Source organism: Puccinia triticina, chromosome 5A (genome assembly GCF_026914185.1).
Source record: "Puccinia triticina chromosome 5A, complete sequence".
Classification (NCBI taxonomy): Eukaryota; Fungi; Basidiomycota; class Pucciniomycetes; order Pucciniales; family Pucciniaceae; genus Puccinia; species Puccinia triticina.
In genome coordinates, this window is record NC_070562.1 from 2,727,079 (window position 1) to 2,749,739 (window position 22,661).

Sequence of the window (22,661 nt, forward strand, 5' to 3'; positions counted from 1 at the left end):
GGTCTTGTTATCTGATAGCAGAAGGGCAGAGTTTTGCACCTCCATCATCCCCTTCTCCATTCAGCAAAAGGGTTTCACAACCACTTTTGAGTCTTACACCGGTCATTGAAGGAATTGAGGGAGGGGACGAATCATCCCATGCTAGGCGCGAATGTACCTTCCCTTTTTTTTCTTCAAAAGCAGACACCCACACCCGCACCCGGCACCCAACAACAGGTACTAGGACACAACCATGGGTACTGGCAAATGGGTGCCGGGTACCAGAGGCCATCCCTAATTCCAGTGGGGATTGAACACAGGTCCTCAAGAGGGTGATATATAAATTTGAGAAGAGTGCCTAGGCTGAGAAGGGTTGTCTCAGTTGGGAGTTGAACCTGGAACCGGGTCACTTGTGACAGGCACGTGATATGTCAACCAAGAGATATGAGAGTATGAGAATATGAGAGTGAGCTCAGTGGTTATTGCAGATATGAGGGATGATATGGTATGTTATAAAGTGTAAGGATGATGATCATGGTGGATGGGTGGTATCTGTATGACTGGTAGGTACTGAACTGAGGGAAAAACAACTTAGGGAGAGAGCTCCTTATATAGACAAATTTGAGGGATTTTAGCTACAAGGGGGACCCTGGATGAGGGATCTTAGGTGGCGGGCTGCGTAAAAGTGATACTAAATACAGGCAAAAAGTGGGGTGAGAAATGAAAGATGATGTCATACTAATGCAAGGAGTGCATAAAAAAAGCAGGGAAATGTCAAATACAGGGTTACCTCATGCAAGGGATGCATGAAGGGTGTCAGACGAAAGCAAGGAGTGCATAAACAAAGTGGGGAAATGTCAAACATAGAAGAAATGGGGTTGGTCCCCTGCATATTCAGTGGTGAAAAGGGGGATAGAAAAGAGTATGTGTTTGTCTGGGGCCAAGTATGTGTATACCTGGGAAAGGTGACTTGAGGGGTGTGACAGGTTGATGACTGGGGCTGGCAGTGTCCATGAGGAATCCAGGAGGGTGTAACTTCCAATCCAGTGGGTTTCCAGTGATGCTTCCAGTGTGGACTAGGGGTAAGATTGGCCGTAGAATCCATTTCTGAGGTCCGTTTAATGGTATCTTGAGGCCTAGGGTGAGTAAATATATGTTATAGAAACAACTTTTGATTTTTCACTTTTCCATCTACCACAACGTAATCTGGGGTTTCTCTGCTGGAAAGGGAGTAGCAGATTAATTTTTTTGGTCTATTGGATTACCCTTCTTATTATAAAGCCATTCCAAAAAAGCTTGGCTTTGTTGGAGGGAATTTCCACCCAAACTTTGTATTGGATTTGCCAATAATCACTGGCAAGGTTGGACATTTGTACATTCATGCACACCTCATTCTTATATGCAGGGTGTGTATACAGCAGCCAGATGCCCTCAATCATCTACTTCCTTACATTTTTTTCCTATTTCTGAGTTCAGAATTGAGTGATTTGGCTGATTCTACCCTGGATGCCATCCTGCTCCTGTTTGCAAGATTGGGTGGTGCTGGTCCCAGCGGCCGGTGTTTTTTTTTCACTAAAAAATGGCTTGATTGGTGGGATCCTGCAAGTGACTGCACTTGCAGGTCTGAATATCATGTATCCAACCTTGATTTTGGATGCACATACATTGGCAAATCCAGAAGGAATTTCCAGCAGAAATTCCTTCCAAAGAAGCCAAGCATTTTTGCAATGTCTGTATGCAGGCAGCTCTTGACTTGGCACACTCAGTAATTTGTATTTTAACATCCTCTTTTTGTTATTCTCTTCATTTGTAAAAATTTATTGCAAGAACATGCCACAAACAAAGGAAAATAAGGATCAACTCATGGCCCCAATGTCAGAAAATAAACCTGGTGTGATGTTAATTACCCATAGGTGGTGTGTAAAACTTGGTGTGATGGTACACAAGCACTGGCCTGTTATGATGGTTGTGAGTTAGCAATGTTTGATTGGGATGGCTCTGAGGCTGCTGGTGTTACTTGGCGGGAGGGGATTCATGGAACAGAGGGCTGCCGCAAGGAAGATCATATTGTGTTTTGCAGAATTGTTGGATGATTTTCCAAAATTTCTGGTTTTGTTGACCGGGGACAATCACATATTTTTTTTATGTTTTCCGCATGGTGCACCTGACAGATGTCAGATGAGGCCCAAGGCCAAATCTACCCCTGGAGCCAATGTTGGGCCTTTACTATGCTTTACTATAACCAGGCCCTTCCAGTAGAGTACAGATATTTTTATCATCTCCGGTACTTTACTGGTTATATTAAAGGAATTTTTTCCAATGGGCTGATATAGTAGAGAGCCCTATTAAACATGTTTCAACCCTATTTATTTCAATAACCAGGGGCAATGGTGGGTTGCTACTTTACTCTACGATAACTGAGCCTGTAGAGTAAAGTAGCGACCTACCCCTGGCAGGGGTAAAAGCGGGTTTAAATGTACTTTTACCCCTGCTTATTGAAATAAAAAGGGGCAAAACTAGGTGCAAATGCCTTTTTGTGGTTATAAGGAGCCTTTTGCAAGCTCCCATCAACAAAAAAAAATACTTTAACTGATACTGTACCTGTATAAAAAAATGAAAAAATCAAATATGTGTTATAGTAAAGAAAAATTCTTTACTGATTGGAGTGCTATCTGTTATAGTATTGAGCCAAAAACATCTACTATATCTTTACTTTACCAATAACTGTAAATTAAAGGCCCACTAGAGTTCAAGGCGGCTGCGCCGCTTCAGCACTTAATGCAAATGGGGCCAAGAAGATTGTTTTGTACAATAGGGCAAAATTTTATGCAGTGTTTTTGACAGCATGATTTTTCAAACCAAGGAAGGTGATGGAAAACTGGTATAGTCACCATCTATGTCAATCTTGTTTACTCAGTCTCATGGAGAAAAGTCAAGATGTCAAATTCAATACAATTTCTCAGAGGGTGCAACAGTGAGTTCTGGAAAAAATGAGAGCCCTAGGGTAATAAGTTCCATGAAAGGTTTTGATGATGTGATGATTTGTATATGAATCAGAATCATTGAGTTATCAATTTGAACATTTCCTGCTGCAAACTGAGTTTCCTTTGTCTCTTCTTGATGTGTTGCATAAGACTATCTCCATGGTTTATTTAAACAAAACAAGCCTATTTATATCCAATTTTCAGTGCCTGATTAGAAACTGTAATGTGCAACATGCACTCATTTCTCAAAAGACAGATTCAATGGCACAGGCAGATGGAACTAAAGTTCACTGATATAAATGTTCATTACATGGTAGTTTTCATGACCAATCAAAACGGTTGATCTTGAGTTTAGAAGTATCCACAGACTAACACAATGAAAACTAATGTAATGATGTCCTTCTCAAAGAGGAAACGGAATTTTTCAGCTTGGAGGTGAGTGTCAGAGGCTTGTTCTAATTTGAGAACGGCTCCATGGTCAGAATGATATTATTGATCCGCTTGAAGCCCAGCAACTTACCAATGGGGGTGGCTTTCTTCATGTCCTTCCACAAGATGGCCCGCACCTGGGGTAACTTGAAAGCATCATCAAGGGTCACAGGATTCGCGGTGACCTTTTTGGCAATGGCTTTGGTGTACCCAAACAGCTCCAAGACTGCATCGGTTGCAACCGACTTCTCGACAGCCACCTTTGCAACTGTGCTTGGGCCTGATTTTGCCCAAGCCTTCCACCAATTCTTGCCGGCTGTTTTGAAGTACTACGACCCCTGTTTCTCGTCTACGGACCGAAACAACACAATTGGTTTGTTGGCAGAGGTGATCAACAGGCTCGGAGTAGCTGTTGGTCCATTCACCAAGCAGTTGCTCCCGCTTTGCTTGAAAGCCACCAAGGACGACGACGTCGAAGTGCGCAGTAACGCGGCGTTCTTCTTGGGCTCCTTGGCCTCACGGACCGACATTGATATCAGTAGCCATTACATGTCCATCCGTCCTCGGTGTTTTTGCACTTCCAACTGACCAAAGGCTAAACAGTGAAACACTGCAGGAAGGAGACGGATGTGGACTCACCAAGCCATGTGTTTCATACTTTTATTGATTCCATGGATGCTGATACCAAGCTGTTTACACCAGCTCTTGAGGACACGGGGCTGGTCGGCGGCGGAGACGATCTTGGGCTCGCTGGGCCGGAGGTCCTGCCATCTAGCTGCGCAGATGATGACCTTCATGGACGGGGTAGCATGTGAGTTGCACACCAGATCAGGGAAGCGGGAGGCTGAGGAGACGACTGGCTGAGTGTTGAGATTTGAACTGAGTGCCGCAGCACGAGGAAGCAAAAGATGAGCCAGAGGGCTCGAGAGAAAGGGCAGTGAGGGTTGAGGGCTCACCGGATCGGCTCAGGATGGAGGCGCGGAGAAAAAATGAGAAAGAACCGATGAGTTGATTTCAATGGACTAGGCTATGTTTAAATAGACTATGTACATGATAGCAACTTGTGGGTGACAATGAAAATGAATATGAAAATAGAAATGAATAGAAAGACCAAGAACTCTCAAAGATATCACAAATCTGTCACAAGCAGAGCGCGCGCACATCAGAGAACAAGGATATTGGGGAAAGATCAATAGTCTAATCTTGGCAGGGAAACGATGTCACAAGGCAAGTACGGAACAACGATCATGACCTACAATATACAGGTCATAGGAAGTGAGATAGCATAAGAAGTGAAGAGAAGGCAATCAGGAGATACTTGAGTGAGGAAAGGAAAAAAGGATAGGAGGCAGAAGGCATAAGAAAAGAGGACAAGAGGACGAAATTCCAACACTGAGTCTTGGAATGGCTGATGCAGTACTTCATTACCGTTTTACCGAGGATCTCGTAGAGCAAGATGATGACGAGCGAGTAAGCCGCACATGCATGTGCCACAATCTGCTGTCAGGGTTCAATGTACATGTAGTGAGTGCCGCACGGGTTGAACATACCGTAGAGGTGGGGTGGTTACCAGTCGCAGATGGTTGTCAACGATAGGGGGAGTTGAGGGGAAGGGATAGGCTACCCAGGTATCAAGTTGGATATAAAAGCTGGTCCTTGCAGTGGGTTTGATTAACCCCCAGGGCGTCCTCTGCCGCTGTACTTCCAGCGTGTGGTTCGCCCTCAACCCCTCCGCTGTTGCACTTGTGCAGTTTGGGGGGCTCTACTCGGTGGCCCCCCTTTGCATAATGCCTTCAATGTGGCGCGCTGGGGGTCATCCTCTCACCATTTTTTAACCCTGCTAGACAGGGATGAATGGTGGGCCACGGTGCATCAGCTTTCTGATGTTAGGTGGCTGGGTGCAGATTATTGCTCTGTTTTTGGTTGTTGTAATATTGTGCTTTTTTTTGTGGATTTTGGCATTTTTAGAGGGAAAACCCTTCATCTTTTTTCCTGGAGGTTGTAAAGGGGAAACCCTTGATTTTTTTTTGTGATTTTTGAAGATTTGTAGGGGAAACCCTTGAAGTTTTGTTTTGTGATTCAGAGGCTTTAATAAACTTGGATTGGTGCTGGAGCCAACATCCTCCAGTAGATTGTCTTGGAGCTGGGTTAAAGACAAACCAAGTTCATATTTAGAACCAGAGCGCCTTCTTTACCCTACTAGCCACTGTCCATGGCCATTGACCACTGCCCTCTGCCTGTATGGAGAGGGCAGGGAGGGGCTGTGGTTGTTACCAACAGAAATCCCAGGCGGCAGTCAATCTGAAGTTTTGTTTTAAGGTTAGGTGTGGATTTTTGTGTGCATGTGCTTAAAAAACCTTGAATTCAAGCAACGGTGTATCCGCTGCGCTGCGTTTAGCGCAGCAATTTTTTGGTTCGCTGCGCTACGCGCTTTTTGATTTTTCCGGGAAAAAAAAATCAAAAATAGCGCGCTAAAGAAGCAATCACATAGCGGTCCGCGCCGCTTTTCTCTATGCCATGTGGGAGCCAACAAAAAAAAAAAAAGGAAAAAGGTTTTAAAACACATAAAAACATGTTTAGAACATCAAACTGTTCCGCTATCCGCTGATTTAGCGGGTAGCCTAGCGAATTTTCGCTTTCGCTACGCTTTTGCTAATGGCCCTGGGAGGGTAGCAGACAATCGCTGCGCGTAGCGAGTAGCGCAGCGGTGTTCTTGCTGCGCTATTGCTTTTTGGTCTGGTCACGTAGCGGTCAACCGCTGCGCTATGCTAAGAGGCCGCTTTTTTTAGCGCAGCGCAGCGGATACACCGTTGATGCAAGGTTTGCCTAAAGTTTGGTGAGAAGTTTAATTTTAAGTTAAGTGCATAACAAAACCGGAAAAATGCAAAAATTCCAACAGTTCTTCAAAAGACAATAATTGTGATGACTAGGCTACTATCCAGTTTGCTATATATAGGCTTTGAAGATTATTCAAGAGGATATCTCACCAGTTGCTTGAATACTAACTTTATGTTAATTTTTTATCAAAAGTTGCAAAAGACTTTTAATATGGAATGTTGTTATAATAGGGGGGTTCACGATTGAATTTTACTAAACTTTGGAGCCAAATCTAAGGCCTTTATGAACAAAATTTTAAATTTTTGGGAAAATGCGCAGCAGCAGGTGATACTGATCAATCAGTGCAGTTCACCAAGTTTTTAAAAAAATGTTCATAAACAACTCAAAATGTGTCCCAAAGTTTCGTAAATTTCAATTGTGAACCCCCCTGATGAGATTGATTTCTCAGATTATATAAGGATAAGGGTCCTAAGGAAATATAGACAAAGAATATTGCAATAGGGGGGGGTTCACAATAGGGTAAAAGTGAAATTTTAGAGTCAATTTTAAGGTCCTTATCAACAAATTTTTAAAAATCTGGCAAGGTGTACAGGACTGGGTATCCCCTGAGAATCAGAGCAACATCTTTATTTTTTAAAAAGTTGTTCACAAAAGCCTTAAAATTAGCTCTAAAGTTTTATTCTTATCCTATTGTGAACCCCCCTAATGAAGAAAGAGGAAGGAAGAAAGAAAAACAAAGACTAGGAGGAAAAAATATAGCAACAAGGTAACAACAATCTGATGACAATTATGATGTTCAAAGTTGGTTTGCATAATTTTATGCATGCATAAATCATAAAATCATAAAATCTTTTTTGCATGGGATACAACTGTCTGATTATGTAATACAAAATTTCCTCACCAAAATATTTTTATGATTTATGCATGCATAAAATTATGCAAACCAACTTTGAACACCATAAATCATAAAATGAAAATATGTCATTGCCACTCAAATTGAATTAAGCTTCAATTAATTAACAAAAGTCCCAACAATTGATCAAGGCTAAGCACAGGCTTATTAATCACAAGTTTGTCAGCATGATCAAATTTATAAGGCATAAGAATAGCAAAAATTTGTTACAATAATGACTCATGAGATGAGAGTAGGACTTGTACAGTCACTGGAAAGAAAAATTGGTACCCCCAAAATCTCATTCTAAAAGACCAACCCACAAACTTGAAGTCATGAGTATTTGAGAATGAGTGTGTAAAATGGCTTCAGAAGGATGAATATAACAAAATAAAAAGTATTTGGAACATCACAAAACTCACAAAGTTGCTTTCATTAAATGATAATTTTGGAAAATATCAATACCATTCCAAAAAAATAATGAATAATCAGAATCAATAGATTGACATGTGAAATTAATGATAATAAATGCCCTCCAAAATCCATTCTGAAATTTTGTGGGCAGCAAAAACACATCAAACACTGGTTTTTTGTTGGCTGTAGTTCAGTTTTGTACTTTTTGATGTGTTTGATAAAAAAAATCATAACTCTTTACTGGGGGCCCCAAAGTATAATAAAATTTGGCAGAAGGCAGAAAGCCCTCTGAAGAGCACATGTTTATCTTCATGGCATTAGCACACCACAGGGAAAGTGGTGTACTACTGTGGGTCCATTTTGGCAGGTGTCATACTAAGGAAAACTGCCAACACATTAGCACTGTTCACGTAAGCAAAACATCAGCAAGATTGAAATAAAGTTTATCCCATTGTGCCAGCCAATTTGGCTGGGAAAGTATGCTGATGTATATCTCTCACATGTTCATAGATTTCTTACGTGAACAGTGCTATTAGTTAGATTGCTCCAAAATTGCAAAGCTTTCCCCCACAGTGCTTTTTGCAGCACTGAAAAACACACTTCCACACTGCACAACAGAATTCTGCACTTCAAATAACACTTCTGCACTGCAAAACACACTTCCGCACTGCAAAAAGTACTGTGCCAGACAGCTTCACAATGTTGGAACACAATTTTGCGGCACTATGCATATGGTTTTGGTAGTTTTCCCTCGTCACTTGGTCTCCCCGCGTTCTAGGATTGAGTTCGCGGTCTCCCGAGTTCAAGGCGTGAGTTTTATCAAAGCAACAAAGGAAAAGCGCTGGTTCGTCGGACCGATGGTCTTACCGAGTGCTTACCGAGCCCGCCCACGTCGCCTCCACGGATCTGTTGTGTTTCATCTTGTATCCACAACCCCGCTTGGTAAAAAGTAGCTCCGCCGTGTAGACATGACATGAGGCCCAGCTTTCACAAACGCCCACACATGAGGCACGTTCTGGAACCTTGCAAAAGCTAAAATTCCGCTCAATCTTTCTGCGGCATGATCCTGCGTCAAGTTACAAACATTACTGACCTGAAGTCTTGAGGGACTCTTCGGACTCCCAAGGCGGCAATGGCATGTATTTATGCATATTTACCGGTGCTGGGGCTTGCCCCCCTGATGAATATATCCGCTAGCCCCCCACGGTGACACGGTGACACCCCATGTAGTCCCCCGAAAACCACCAGCAATGTGATCGCGCCAGCCGACAACCACCTCAGTCAAACTTCCCCAACTAAGCCTACTCATCTTCCCTTCAGAAATCTTCTGCAATGTTTTGTGCAAGTGAGTACATAAATATCAAACCTGCGGGATCCCTGCCAATGACCTTTACTCGAAACTAATATTGATTTCCACTTCTGCCAGTTTCGGGAGTGTCTCCTCTGCACCCAGTCATTTCTATCAAGTCAGGCTACGTGTATGAGCGAAGTTTGATTGAGAAATATCTTAAGGAGAACGAAGGCAAGGATCCGATCACTGGGGATACTGTTGAGCTTTCTGAGCTTGTCGACGTGAAAACAGGTAATGAGACACACTTTTTTGCTCATTACAAAACGATCCAATCGACCCATGCTCACGTCCAAAAATCTCGATCATTCAAGTTCCATCCGCTCCTGCCCCACCACCCCGAGCTCCTAACCTTTCATCGGTGCCGGCTCTTCTGGTCACTCTTCAGAACGAATGGGACGCCAACATGCTCGAGTGTTACGAGTTGCGCAAGCAAAACGCATCTCTACGTCAAGAGCTGTCCCACGCCCTTTACAAGGAGGATGCATCAATGCGTGTTCTCGCTCGAGTACTCAAAGAACGCGATGAAGCTCGCGAGGCGCTCGGGAGTGTACAGTCATCCCTCGGTCTCACTAATTCGTCAGAGACGAAGACCAATGGGAACGACACGGAAATGAAGGATGCTGCTGAACCTCAGGGCCTGCCCGAGGCAGTCGTAGATCGTATCGATACAACTTCCAAAGCGTATGTGTTGACATCTACCGCGTAACATTGCGACGCTTTGTTGATTCCGGTGATTGTTTTGGAAGCTTAGTCTGATGGCCACTCGCAAAAAACGACAAGTTCCCGCTGGCTACGCGTCTCCGGCGGCATTGAAGACTTACGTTCAAAAGACATCTATACCATCCCTCCATTCGACCAAACCTCCTGGCATTACCTGCCTGAAAGTCACCGGTTTGGATGATAATTTGATTGTAACCGGTGGGATGGATAAAGTAGTTCAAATCTACGACCGCACGACAGAGAAAGTTCTTGCTACGATGAAAGGCTCCACCAAAAAGATCAGCTCGATCGCAGTCGTTGGAGGTCAGAATGCGACGTCGGAAGTACTACCTAAGATGATTATTGCTTCTTACGAGAAAACCATTCGGTTCTGGGTCCCCAGCGCAAAGAAAGTGGGATACGTCGCCGGTGGCACCATCGTCCAATCCGACGAAGTTACAGGCATCGACCTCCATCCATCAGAATCTCTACTGCTCACCGGTTGCGGAGACGGTTCGTGGTCCCTTCACGATCTCGAACATCCATCCGGAACGCCTAAGACAATTCTCTCAGTCTCCCTGAATGATTTACCCCCCGGCACAAGTATCAGCTCAGTTAAATGGCATCCTGATGGTGTAATTCTAGCTGTCGGGCTGTCGAATAGCGCTTTGAAGGTGTTTGACGTGAAGACGGCGACTTGCGTGGCCGACTTCGAGGGACACACGGCTGTTGGTGGTGGACCGATCAAATCAATGTGCTTTAGCGAAAATGGCTATTCTTTGGCGACGACGGCTCAACACTCGGCCGCGATCAAACTTTGGGACCTGCGAAAATTAACCAACTATCACACCATTACCCTCCCCGAAGGCTACGAACCTGCCCAGGTAGCTTGGGATTACAGCGCTCAATTCATCGGAGTTGTTGGAAACGATTTGCGAATTTGGCAAAACAAGACGTGGGAAGAATTGGTAGTGTATGACAACAACGCTGCCGAACTGACCGGTCTCAACTTCATCAGAGCTGGAAGCGAAATCATCGTCGGGGGTATGGATCGTACTGTCACTATACTCTCTGCCCCTGTTGTTGCCAATGATTCAGCCGCCTCTTAATACAAAATCTGCAACCATTTGTTTCAAACAGTAGGATAGACAAGTTGGAAAGACTAGACGGATTGTGACAAATCTTCTAGTGCCGTAGTCCCGCCTCTAAAAGGTGTCTACCGCCCAGTATCTTGACTACTAAGTGGAATTTGGTACCTTTCTGTAGGTGAAGATTGTTCCAGTAGATTGGTTTCAATTGCCGTTTCTCTGCTACAGGAGCCCCCCCATAAAGATACATCTTTCTTGCACTTTAGTCAGCGTTCATCTGCTTTAATATCACGCTTGTTGGGTAAATATCAAAACCATTTTTAGGGTACACCCGGATCCTGGTATACCGAACACATACCGCGATCTTCTTTGTAAATTTCCGGCTAGGAAAGATTGATTAGGACAGATGAGAGTTGCATTTCAAATTCTATGTGCTTGCTGCTGCTTCCTGTTAGGTACCATTCGCGCCCAAAAACCTGTTATTTGTCTGACACCGCGTCGCGTGCTCGCGTGCCCAGTCGTCAAAAAAAGCGTGAGACGTGAGATCTCGGTTTGTCACTTATCCAGACAACTCAGCCTCAGGCCATCTAACCTACAGCTCGTGATTAGGATGGGTGCAGGCGCCCTTTCTTGCCTCATGCGTGAACGTCTCAGGTTTAATTGAGCTTGGGAAAAGATGGATGGATTTTTTGTATGAAAATCCCTCAACTGTGTGGGCACAGCCAAAGACTAAATGATACTCGGACTAAGAAAACATTAGGAATTCAAACAAGAAGGGTAAAACTATTCCTATAGAACAGACCACTAAATACCTTCCAATTGAATTGATTGGTCCGGAGTAAGAAGAAGGCAAGGGATGGGACTTCTGGAACTGATAAATGTTGACTTTACAAGCATCAATTTTTCTGACTGGCAGGAATCAGATTTTTATAATATCTACTTAGGTTTTCAATTGAAAAGCAGAAGATATAGTCAAGAAATGTTTTGTAATGAGCTTTGAGAAACTTTCCTGTTGAGTCTTGCCCATTCTCCCAGAATTCTTGATAGCTTCTTGCAATCCAAATTTCCACAATGTACCAAAGTGTTCGACATTCCCCAGCTTTCTTAGTGTTTATTGCTTGTATTAAACGAGATCTTTTTTCCATAAACAGTGCATCTTCTTCAAATTGAACCTTGGAATATTTTCTGGGGTTGTCTAGTTGTAAAAAGAGTCTGATGGAGCTTTTCAGTTCTTCAACATAATCATCAGAATTCGATGCTCCAACTTGCTCTTTTTGAGTTCGAGGTAAGATTGCAAAGATCATTTCTACATAGAATAAAAAAGTTGGGAATAATTCTTTGAGACTTATCATTTTGATTCTTTGCTGATATGTCTTTTGGAAATAAATTGTGGTTTGGCACTTCCAATAGTAGAACCATACACGTCGGTTTTCTTGAAATTGCTTTCTTTTTTCTCTCCACAGTTTATCTGCCTCATTCTTCAGAGTCCCATAACTCTTGATTTTGAAAGATCTGTTCATGATTGACATGATGAAAGCACTACTGATATACTCAAATTGATCAAAATTTAGGGAAATTGGTTCTCCAAATTTTTTGACTAAGTTTAACAGTTCTTTTTGATTTTCTTGATGGTTTTCATCAATTTTTTCACATTTGAGATTCTCACAATTAAAATGTACTCTTACCAGGAGAAATTCTTTATTACACACTATTTGAGTGATAGGTCTGTCTATTCGTTCAGTAGTTTTAGGATAAAAAATCTTTGAAAGCATTGGGCTTGAATCAGCAGAGAGGGATCTTTGTTTTTTGGGAAAATTTGATTCATCTTGTCTTTCCGGTTCCTGGCCATTATTCTTGCTTAATTGAGTGGCTTCATAACTCTCAAAGATTAACTTCTCTTTGATTTTTTGACAAATTTCTGTCCTAGGATGAGTGGGGGATATTTGCAAAGTTGAATATTTTTCTGGGACAACCCTCTTTCTTTTAGAAATCTCCCCAGGAGTTGAAATTGGTTCCAAATATTCACTGTTTATATCAGTGGGATAGACATATTGTTTGTTCATGTGGAGTTCAGCATCAATAACATTACTTTGAAATGGTTCTAGCAAGGGTTCCACATGAGAATCTAGGCCAGGTGACATGTGTGATCTGGGTCCGGGAGGATTAGGTAGGAGGTCTGTAGAGGAATGAATAATGATTAGATTTTTTTATGGGACAAATCATGTATAGATGAAAGCTACCACACCAGATTCTAAGAGATAAAGATAATCACTAAGATCACAATCAATTAACTCATCCATTACTCTACAGGGACAAATGACTTCTGGAGATTTTTTGAGGATGGAATGGCTGCTTTCTAAATTGGCATTCAAACCCATTTTGGCATCAAATCCTTCCCCAATTTTCAATAGAGATGGTGGATGGGCCCCGGGAGATTCTGTTGGGTATTCTCTATTTACTTTGGGTGGTTCAATCAGGATATCTGGAGACTTATGATCAGCGGTTTGAATTGGATTTCCCACTTGACCTCCCATTCTAGATGAAGAGAAGGCGCCATCTTCACGGCAAGAAAGGTATTCAAGAAGCTGATCAAAGTTTACATCTTCAATCTGAACAGCAGATTGCTTGCAGGATTCCAACAGCGTCTCCGAAGTATTTACAAAACCGACGTTGGCGCGGGTAGAGATGATTCCCCCTAAGCCCTGGACAAGGCAGATAGTCAATTTCATAGTAATATTATAACTGGTCTAACCTCTTTTTGATACAAAAAGATGCCTTTTGATTATTGAATGAAACAAATTCCTATCAAATAGCAGTGTCAAAGTTGATCATCTGCTGATTGAGAATTTCGGAAAACTGAAAACCAAATAGCTAATTATAATCTTTTGATACCAAGCCCAGGGGGAATTGCATCAATTCAGAAAATTCCATTGATTCAAAATTTGAATTTAAAGCTGGAGAATGAGTCACAGTCTTAATCTTGCGCATCATCGGACCCTGCTGCGGAGTAGATCATTATTTGTAGCCTCCTCCGCCGGAGTCAAGCATAACCGTACAGCATTGTTGTATCTCGAGGTCTATCTAGTCTCCACAAAACTTACTGTAAAACCTTTGATACAGGTCCCTTCCCTTCATGAAAGAGCAATTTGCTTCATTTGAAATCATACAAGGAGGAGATTTTACAGTTAAAGTTTACAAACAAGTTGAATCCTGCCACAGTTGTGAGTGTTAAAACTTGATGAGGGGGGAGCTACGTGTCCGAATAAGATCTGGACTCTATCCCACATGCAATGTTGTCAACTAAGTTGCTCCAGAGTGAAAATTGCGAACTGTATCCATTCTGATTGTGGTGGCGGGCAGGGGCGCCCCGCGCAAAGCGCGAACCACCTGTGTTCCGAGCTGCACAGGGGCGTCCTCTGCCAACTTTCAAGGACAGAGAGTTGCTGCCGTCACGGTTTGGGTACTGTGGTTCAAGCATACTTGACAAAGCCTCTCTGGAGGAGGGCTTGGCTGTCTCACAGAGACAAAGGAGGCATGCGCAAAGCGCAAGGGCATGCCTGCCCTTACTTAGCTAAGCCCCTCTGTAGCAGGAGGGGGGGGACGCCGTCCACCAGGGACCCAGACATAGGGATATGTTGGGCCGTGATTGAAATGAAAACTAGATGAAAAAAGGTGCAAGGACAAGTGAGTGAGAGGATTAGGAAAAAGTGCTCACCAAAATCCTTAATTCTCTCAGGTAGTGGAGTCCACATAGCCTGGAAGTCCCTCCCTCTGGTTGGTTTGTTGGTGCAAATCAATGAGTTAAGAGTTAGCACCTGCCAGCTCCTATTCCCCGGAAACCTTTTGAGTGGAAGTGGAAACTGGTTCACTACAAAGAGAAGCCGGGGAGCAAAATGCATTTTTCAGATAGTCACAATCTCAAGTGCAACTGTCATTTTAAGTGTGATAGAAACCAGAGACTTGAGAAATTGGATAACTGAATTGTGAGTTTCATGGGTATTGATCAAGTATGATGTTGGAGGTTTTGAGTTGTGTATATAAGACTTTCATAAATATCAAATCCCACAACAAACTAATTAGTGTTGCAAAGAAAAAATTACTGGCAGTGGCAATGCAGAATTGAGATCAAGGTCATGGCTATAGATGCATCAAACTATTGGCCCATGGTGGCTTTTTGTAGGGCAAAATTTGATGCAAGAAAACCGGAGCCACAAAGGGTGCAACAACTCTGCCACAAATGAATATCAATAAGCCATGGATATGTCTTCTTATTAATAGAAAACAGCCGAGTGAGGCCAGGTTGATTTGTGTTTGATGTACTGTATGCCTGTTTCACCAGGGCTGTTAATTTATGGAGGTGTTTCACTTGATTGTTGTCAGCTGAGGGTTTTATGATTTGGCATGTTGCACTATAGTGTATATCTGTTGCAAGTACAAAAAAGGGATATTTGTAACTTGTAGTGTACCAAATTTCTTATCTGTGTTTGAGTTCAAGTAGATTTGTCTCTACTGGCTCTTGAGTTTGATGGCACAATGCTCCTTCTTTCCAAAGAATGAGGTTGTGGTTCAGAGAGTTGGCCCCGGCCGGATCTGTGCATACAGTCGCGCGGCGGGTCCACCGCCGCCTCCGGACGAAGATATGTACAGTCAACAGCACACTGGCAACCGCCACAGCACGCGCGAAAGACCCTTGTCTCCTACGATCTGGTATTCGTGCTCGATTCACTGAACCTCTCGCTACAGCCGCCCAAGACCTACCTTTGCTCACCGCACGATACATCTTCATGGGAGCCGAAAGCCTTAACTCTAACTCCGACAGTCCTTTATCAGAAGGCCCAGAGGAAAGATCTTAGCTTTCGTTTCACCGTCTGTACCACAAACGATCGATGGCAGCACACATGTCCCTGCTCAGTATGTACCCTGATTCAAAACTTAGCCTAACAATGTCAGGACCACCTTCGTCAACATTGTCCGGAGAAGAGACCATGGCCAATCCCTTAGACTCGTCAGCCGATAATAGCTCGGCTTTTCATACTCTGATTAGGAATTTTACCCGACTGCCCACAACCCTGAAAACATTTTCTCTCTCAGATACCCATCATCATCCGATTAAATCGAACAGATCCGCGAATGATGACTCTTACAATCTTCTTAGCAAGAATAATCCAGTCAGGAAGCTGTTTGCTTGTTTATTTTTGGCTAATCCGCCAATCGATCCTCATCCGCAACCCTCGCAATTGGACGATCGAACGAAGGATAATTTAATCTTGGATGGCTTCTTAAAAAACAATGGTGGATACTTGGACGATAGTGGATCGTCCTCCGCTTGCTCCGAGCTCGGCGACGAGGGTGATGAAGAGGACCATCCGAATGCGCACATCCATCCGGGAAACAATCTCAACATCTTCGCCAAGAAGCATCAGCCGGAAACTACCGATCAGGCAGCTCCAGTGACGAGTAAAAGAAGCTTACATTATCCACATCCGTTGAACCCAAACAACCTTTCAAAGAAACTCTTACACTTCCATTTGAACAACAAGTCCGATCATCGACGGAAGCCTGCAACAGTTGTGTTCAATAAACCAGAACGATTCGATTCCGGCCATGATCGCCACTCTGTCCACTCTGTCAAGCCGTATGTCGAACACCTGGAGACGTGTCAAGCCCCGAAAGCAGAACAAGCACGATTCAAAAATGCCTATCTTGAGTGCCCCGATGGCGTAGAACAGAACCAGGCTCTGGGCAAATCGCACCTCGCGGGTCGTAAATGTCAAAGCACGCAACACTGGTATGGTCCCGAGAACGATACTGGTGGCCGTGAAGATGAAGCGGCGCTGAGTTTGAACCTGAAATACCTCCGATCGTCAACCTTCCCGACCAAGAACTCGATCCTTGACTCCCCCTACGATCTCCGCTCTGGCCGCACTCAGCCCCTAGCTGCCTCCTCCGATCGCTCGCCTCTCAATCTCCATGCACACTCCCCTCAGCCTGGCTCTCTCGACGATCATCATTCCGATTTCGATGAATTCAAGTCCCCGTTTAGGAACTTGGTCTTGGGCCAAGACGATCTGTTGCGATCAAATTGACCATCTACACTTAAGGTGTGCATCCTTAGACACGCCTTCAAACTCTCCCTATCTGTATAACCCCTTGACAGAAATGATCGTCCCCCTGGATGCAATTTCAGCTGGCAGCGGCTGAGTCTTTTCTATCAAGATACGCAACAATTGTATATGCACATTATTGTATTTCTTATGAAGATCAATTCTCCATAAAACCATGTTATGCTTCTTGTTGTCCGCCTGTTTGGACAAAGATCACATTATGGCTCTGCCAAAGACCATGCCCGATCATTTTTGTATAAGTGCCATATGTTTGCGCTGTAATCAAGTGTTGTAAAGTGGGTGAAATGCTGGCAATGAAAGCTTTTACACGATGTCACCCAAAACAATACTTGTGATGCTGGATTATTGATGAAGCATGGATAAAAATTGCCTTCTTTACTGGACCTACATATAGTAGTCATACAACTCGAGGAAGTCGCACTTAAATAGTGTTGGGGCACAGGGACTTGGAGACACAAGATGGTACGGATTCACAAGTTCACAGCCCGGACGGGATGAGAGAGATACCGCGACTGCGGCGAGGCTCAGAGTGCGTAGCCCCTCCGCGCTACAACAGATAGTTAAACATCTTTGCCAACATGTGATGGATGAGATTGAGATGGCAGCAAGTTCACTTGACTTGGGGATCCATTTTGGGAAGTTGTGATGTAGATGGACATATGTATATGCCATGCCTTTTGTGATTGATTGCTTTAGCTTGCCTCATGCTCTCTGGGAATGAACAGATTCTTAACATACTTTCATCACCAAATCCAATCCAATCTTGTCTTTAAGAGTCAGTGGTAAGTCTGTGCCCAAACAAAGATTAGCTTGGTAATGCTAGCTGCGAAAACAGGACCTCCTGGACTGCAAGCTCATGTGCCATAAATACTACACAATGAAACATCAAGATTTTCTCTCTCATTTTACGTTGATAATATTTTTCAAGAAGTTTTTTGTCTCTTTCCTTTTAATTGTTTCAAAAAAAGGAAAAATTTGAGGGAGATCAAATCAAGCCGGGAAGCAGATGTGAAAGTTGACTGGAAGTGTGAATGAATGAATATATTTTACATAAATGTACATGTATACCGTCAAGGACCATCATGACAAACTCAAAACAAACAAGGAAAAAGAATAAGAAGGAGAAGGAGAAGGAAGCAAACAAGATTAAGAAGGACATAAAGGATGAAAGCAGGGAAATCTAAAGATATCAAGTTGCTGGACCGGAATAATATGTGTGTGGATGTATGGGTTTTGATCTATGTAGGTAGGATGGGTTAGTAAAGTCCCAGCCATGGCCTGAGAGCTGTGGCTTTTTTTCCGGCTTTTTTTGCCTTTTTGCAACTCAGGCACTTGTGACTCCCAAAACATCAAGCCAATTAACATGCCGTGCACTTTGGCATGTAGTATAGCATCTTGGCTTTATGGCCATAACTTTTTTTGTCATATTTTGGGCTGATAGTATCCATTCCCTGGCATGTGAGTGAGGGTCTCTCTTGGAGGCACCTTGTTCAATTGGCACAGGGAGCATATCAGCCATAGATCCATACAGTTACTCAGGTAGTACAAACACACAGGAAATGAAAATTTCAATAATTTATTGACGGAGAAGTTGACAACCTCTAGTCATCTGTCTAGCACAGAAAGATGGAGAAAAATCAGGCCTTTTGGCTGAAAGAATTTCCTCCTGGAAGGTGGGGAAATTTGGAGGGCAAGTTTTTCCCTGCAAAAGCACATCAAGCTCTCAGGCCAAATTTTTGACATTAGTAACAAGTCCCTCCTTTGGAGGCTTGCGCTTTGTGCCAGCCCAGGCTACACCTGGGCCCTCCAAATCAAGGGACTTGTGTTAAGTTAGGAGGTGTGTGGGAGCGGGCTGGCGGTGCGGAGACGCCAGTGGATGAGGAAGGGGATGAGGGCAAGATTCAAAGGGCCTCTAAAGGCCCTCCAAAAAATAACTGGAGGGGAGGGCTCCGCCTCCAAAGATCCATCAAAGTCAGGGGAATTCAAAGGTCCTCCTAAGGCCATCCAAAGAATATTGGGAGGGGAGCGTCCTTCCTCCAAATGGACTTTGGAGTAGAGTGAGATGTCAGATAATAAGGTTTTATCCGGTCCAACTAGGTGGTCCAATGGTGTGGTAGACGGAAAAGTGAAAAATCAAATGTTTTTTCTTGTCTACAGATTTACTCATACTAGGCCTCAAGATAACACCAAAAGGACATCAAGAATGGATTCTAAGGCCAATTCTACCCCTATTCCCCACTGGAAGCATCACTGGAACCCCTCTGGATTGGAAGTTACACCCTCATGGACACCTATCACACAGCCAGCCCCAGTTATTGACCTGTCACAGCCCTCAAGTCACCTTTCCCAGGTATACACATACTGCCCCAGCAAAACACATACTCTCTTTTATCCTACTTATCTCCACTGAATATGCAGGGGACCAACCCTATTTCCCCTGTATTTGACATGTCCCCGCTTCATTTATGCACCCCTTGCAGCTGCATGCAGTCTTCTGACCCCATTCCTGCACTCCTTGCATTAGTCTGACACCTGACACCCTTTATGCACCCCTTGCATGATGATGAGGTACCCCTGTATTTGACATTTCCCCACTTTGTTTATGCGCTCCTTGCATAGTATGACATCATCTTTCATTTCTCACCACTTTTTGCCTGTATTTAGTATCTTCTCACACCACTTGTACACAGCCCACAAGCTAAAATCCCTCATCCCCAGTCCCCCTTGTAGCTAAAATCCCTCACATTTGTCTATATAAGGAGCTCTCCCACCCAGTTGTTTTTCCCTCAGCTCAGTATTCCCCAGTTATTTACATACCACCCATAGCTTTACCATTACCCTTATCAATACCCTTATAACACCTCATAACAGCCCTTGAATTTGCAAATAACCACTGACACCGCCAGCAAACGGGTGACATAAACCGGATTTCGTTGTGCTGATGTAAACCGTATTTTGTTGCGCTGACGTAATCCAAACACCAATTCAAACTCAAGCCCCAGGTCAGTTGTCACCTGCTATGGATTTTGTCACCTGCCATTCTCAATGGCAGGTCAAACAGTAAAGCACAACCCCACTGATGGCTGGTGCTAACTGGTCATCAAGGGGACATACACACCTCCCTTGATGGCCCGTCTGTACCGGCCATCAAGAGGAACACACTACACTCTCTCAATGGCCGGTCAGTACCAGCCAACAAGAGTGAAGCACTAGTTATACTGTTGATGGCCGCCACTGACAGGCCATTGAGAGGTGATATACATACCCCTCAATGGCCCGTCAGTACACCGGCCATTGAGAGGAAAACATCAAACTCTTGATGGCCTGTACTGGCCGGCCATCAAGAGCAGGCCCTCAGTACCGGCCATTGAGAGGAACAAAATACACTCTTGATGGCCTGAAATGATTGGCCATTGAGAGGACATACATACCCCACTTGATGGTCCGTCAGGACCGGCCATCAAGAGGAATATACTACACTCTTGATGGCCTGCGCTGACTGGCCATCAAGAGGAATATACTACACTCTTGATGGCCTGCGCTGACTGGCCATCAAGAAGAATATACTACACTCTTGATGGCCTGCGCTGACTGGCCATCAAGAGTCCAGCACTTTGCTCTCGATGAACAGTTGGGTCAATGTATTATGTATGAGGTGTGCATGTCCTCTTGATGGCCAATCATTTCCGGCCATCAAGAGTGTATTATGCTCCTCTTGATGGCCGGTACTGACGGGCCATCAAGGGTGATGTGTATACACATCAACAAAAGAGCTTTGCTCTTGATGGCTGGCCAGTACGGGCCATCAAGAGTTTCATGTTTTTTGTCCGGTGTACTGACGGGCCATTGAGGGGTATGTGTATTGCCTCTCAATGGACGGTCAGTGGCGGCCATTGAGAGTGCAAATAGTACTTTACTCTTGCTGGCTGGTACTGACCGGGCAACAAGAGAATGTAGGGTGTTCCTCTTGATGGCCGGTACAGACGGGCCATCAAGGGAGGTGTGTATGTCCCCTAAATGACCAGTTAGCACCAGCCATTGAGGACGTGAACTGTCCTATTACAGCTGATGTGTAAAAGCTTGCTGTTTTCCATTTTCATTTTTTTTTTCCGACCCAATTTTTTTTTTCACCCCCAAATATTTTTCCCCCCGGTGCGGAAGCCCTGGTCACCCCTGGCCTCCTCAGCTCACCAACAACCCCCGCCGCAAACCATTGATACCACCAAACAACAATTTTGGTTTGGCTACCACAATGGAGGACAGTATGTATTTTTATTATTTTTTCTTCTTATCTTTGATCTGTTCCATTTATGTACTAATCATTGTTGTTTTTTCTTCAGATTATTCCAACCTCATTGATCAAAGCATGTCGCTAGACAATATTGATGAGTGGTTGTTAGGCCCCAAAATTCCAAAGGCTCCGTCCCCAGCCACTGATCCCTCAAGCACATCCAAAAGCCCTTCAGTAACAGTTGTTGGCATGGTTTCAGAACAATCACGGGAACCAACCTTGAAGGATCAAGCTGAAAGTGATGAAAAGGTCAAGATATTGCTTGATGATTGACTTTATGTTCCCAAACCAAAAGCTGTGACGTCTGGTTGAGCAACAAAAAAACAAAAGGTCCCGCCCAATGATCCCAAGGAGAAATACACAAAATTCGTTCCTCAAAAGAAAATTTACTTTTCTTGGAAGGTATCCAACAATGATCTTGCCGCTTTCAAGCGTTTTGCAATCCTTATGATTACTACTCACAATGCAAAACAGTCTGGGACTCATGCTCAACTTTGTGACACAAAGGAGAAATTACTTGGTACGCAATTATTCCTCACGGTGGGCAATTCCAAGAGAAGAACAAGACAACTGTGGATGACGCCGAAGTCCTAGCCAAATTTCTTGAGGTGGCCTCTAATACGGAGAAGTTTAAGAAGATTACCATCTTCTTGGTTCAAAACAATCCCAAGGTGGCTGCCGAGGTGTGTCATTTGAAAATTGAACAGATTCAAATCTATTTGGATTCTAATGGGAGAATTTATGATTGTTTGTTTCATTATCAGAGAAACAAAGCTTTGCAACAACTATCGCAGCAAGATTGGGGTAAAGATCAATCACCAGAGCCTGAGCCTTTGGCAGGCGCAACTCACGCTCAGGACATATTGAACAATATGTTCCGGATCAAAGCAACCCACAGCCCATGTGAATCATTGATTGGATCCCACGAGCTTCCTGTGATGATCAGCCCAAACAATCCCACCCGTTTCATTGCACTCTTTCATGATTGAGTGGCCCTTTGGGCCCAAGCTATGGCAAGTAGCCTTTTACATATATTTTTTTGTTGATAAGACTTCTGACCTTTTTGATTTAGGCTAATAACCCAGAGATCACCGTGCACAACCCACCAAAAGGACCAGGTTTTGAATTCCAAACAAAGGAGGAGTACAAAAGGCTCTCAAGCCGTCCCCAAGAGCATGAGACCGATTCTAGTCCAATTGATACAACTACCAGGACACCCCAACAAACCAGCAGCCCCACAAACATATCACCCGCTAGTAACACCACAAACATAGCACCTGCAAGTAATGTCAACCCAAACTTGCCTGAAAATTTTTCCCCCTTGCTGGCAGCCTCCTTTCATGGATTTGGGATCGGTGGCTTTCCCCCAATGATGGGTTGGCCAGCCTCATCTTGGGGGTGGGGCCTCCCACCAAACGCTTATACATCCTACCATGTGATGCCCGCTGCCGCTGGTATTCCCGCCGCCGCCACCGGTATGCCTGCCATCTTTGGTAATAACCACTTCCCACCAAGCACTCTCAACAGCACAGCCAGTCAGGCACCAGCTCCTACTTTTTCCCCAGCCCCCT

General features: G+C 44.0%; 3 protein-coding genes across 3 annotated transcripts; all 3 read left to right on the forward strand.

Moving 5' to 3' along the window:
• Nucleotides 1-3,518: 3,518 nt before the first annotated feature.
• Nucleotides 3,519-3,980, forward strand: PtA15_5A336 (uncharacterized protein; the record flags this gene model as incomplete). Its single annotated transcript, XM_053169086.1, has 1 exon — nt 3,519-3,980. The coding sequence occupies one exon, from the start codon at nt 3,519-3,521 to the stop codon at nt 3,978-3,980; it is 462 nt and encodes a 153-aa protein (XP_053020318.1).
• Nucleotides 3,981-8,868: 4,888 nt separating this feature from the next.
• PtA15_5A337 (uncharacterized protein) lies at nt 8,869-10,695 on the forward strand (the record flags this gene model as incomplete). Its single annotated transcript, XM_053169087.1, has 4 exons — nt 8,869-8,881; nt 8,963-9,118; nt 9,199-9,568; nt 9,639-10,695. 4 exons carry the CDS (start codon nt 8,869-8,871, stop codon nt 10,693-10,695), a joined length of 1,596 nt encoding a protein of 531 aa, XP_053020319.1.
• Nucleotides 10,696-15,617: 4,922 nt separating this feature from the next.
• Nucleotides 15,618-16,760, forward strand: PtA15_5A338 (uncharacterized protein; the record flags this gene model as incomplete). The annotated part of the gene is made up of 1 exon (XM_053169088.1): nt 15,618-16,760. The coding sequence occupies one exon, from the start codon at nt 15,618-15,620 to the stop codon at nt 16,758-16,760; it is 1,143 nt and encodes a 380-aa protein (XP_053020320.1).
• Between the last annotated feature and the right edge of the window lie 5,901 nt (nt 16,761-22,661).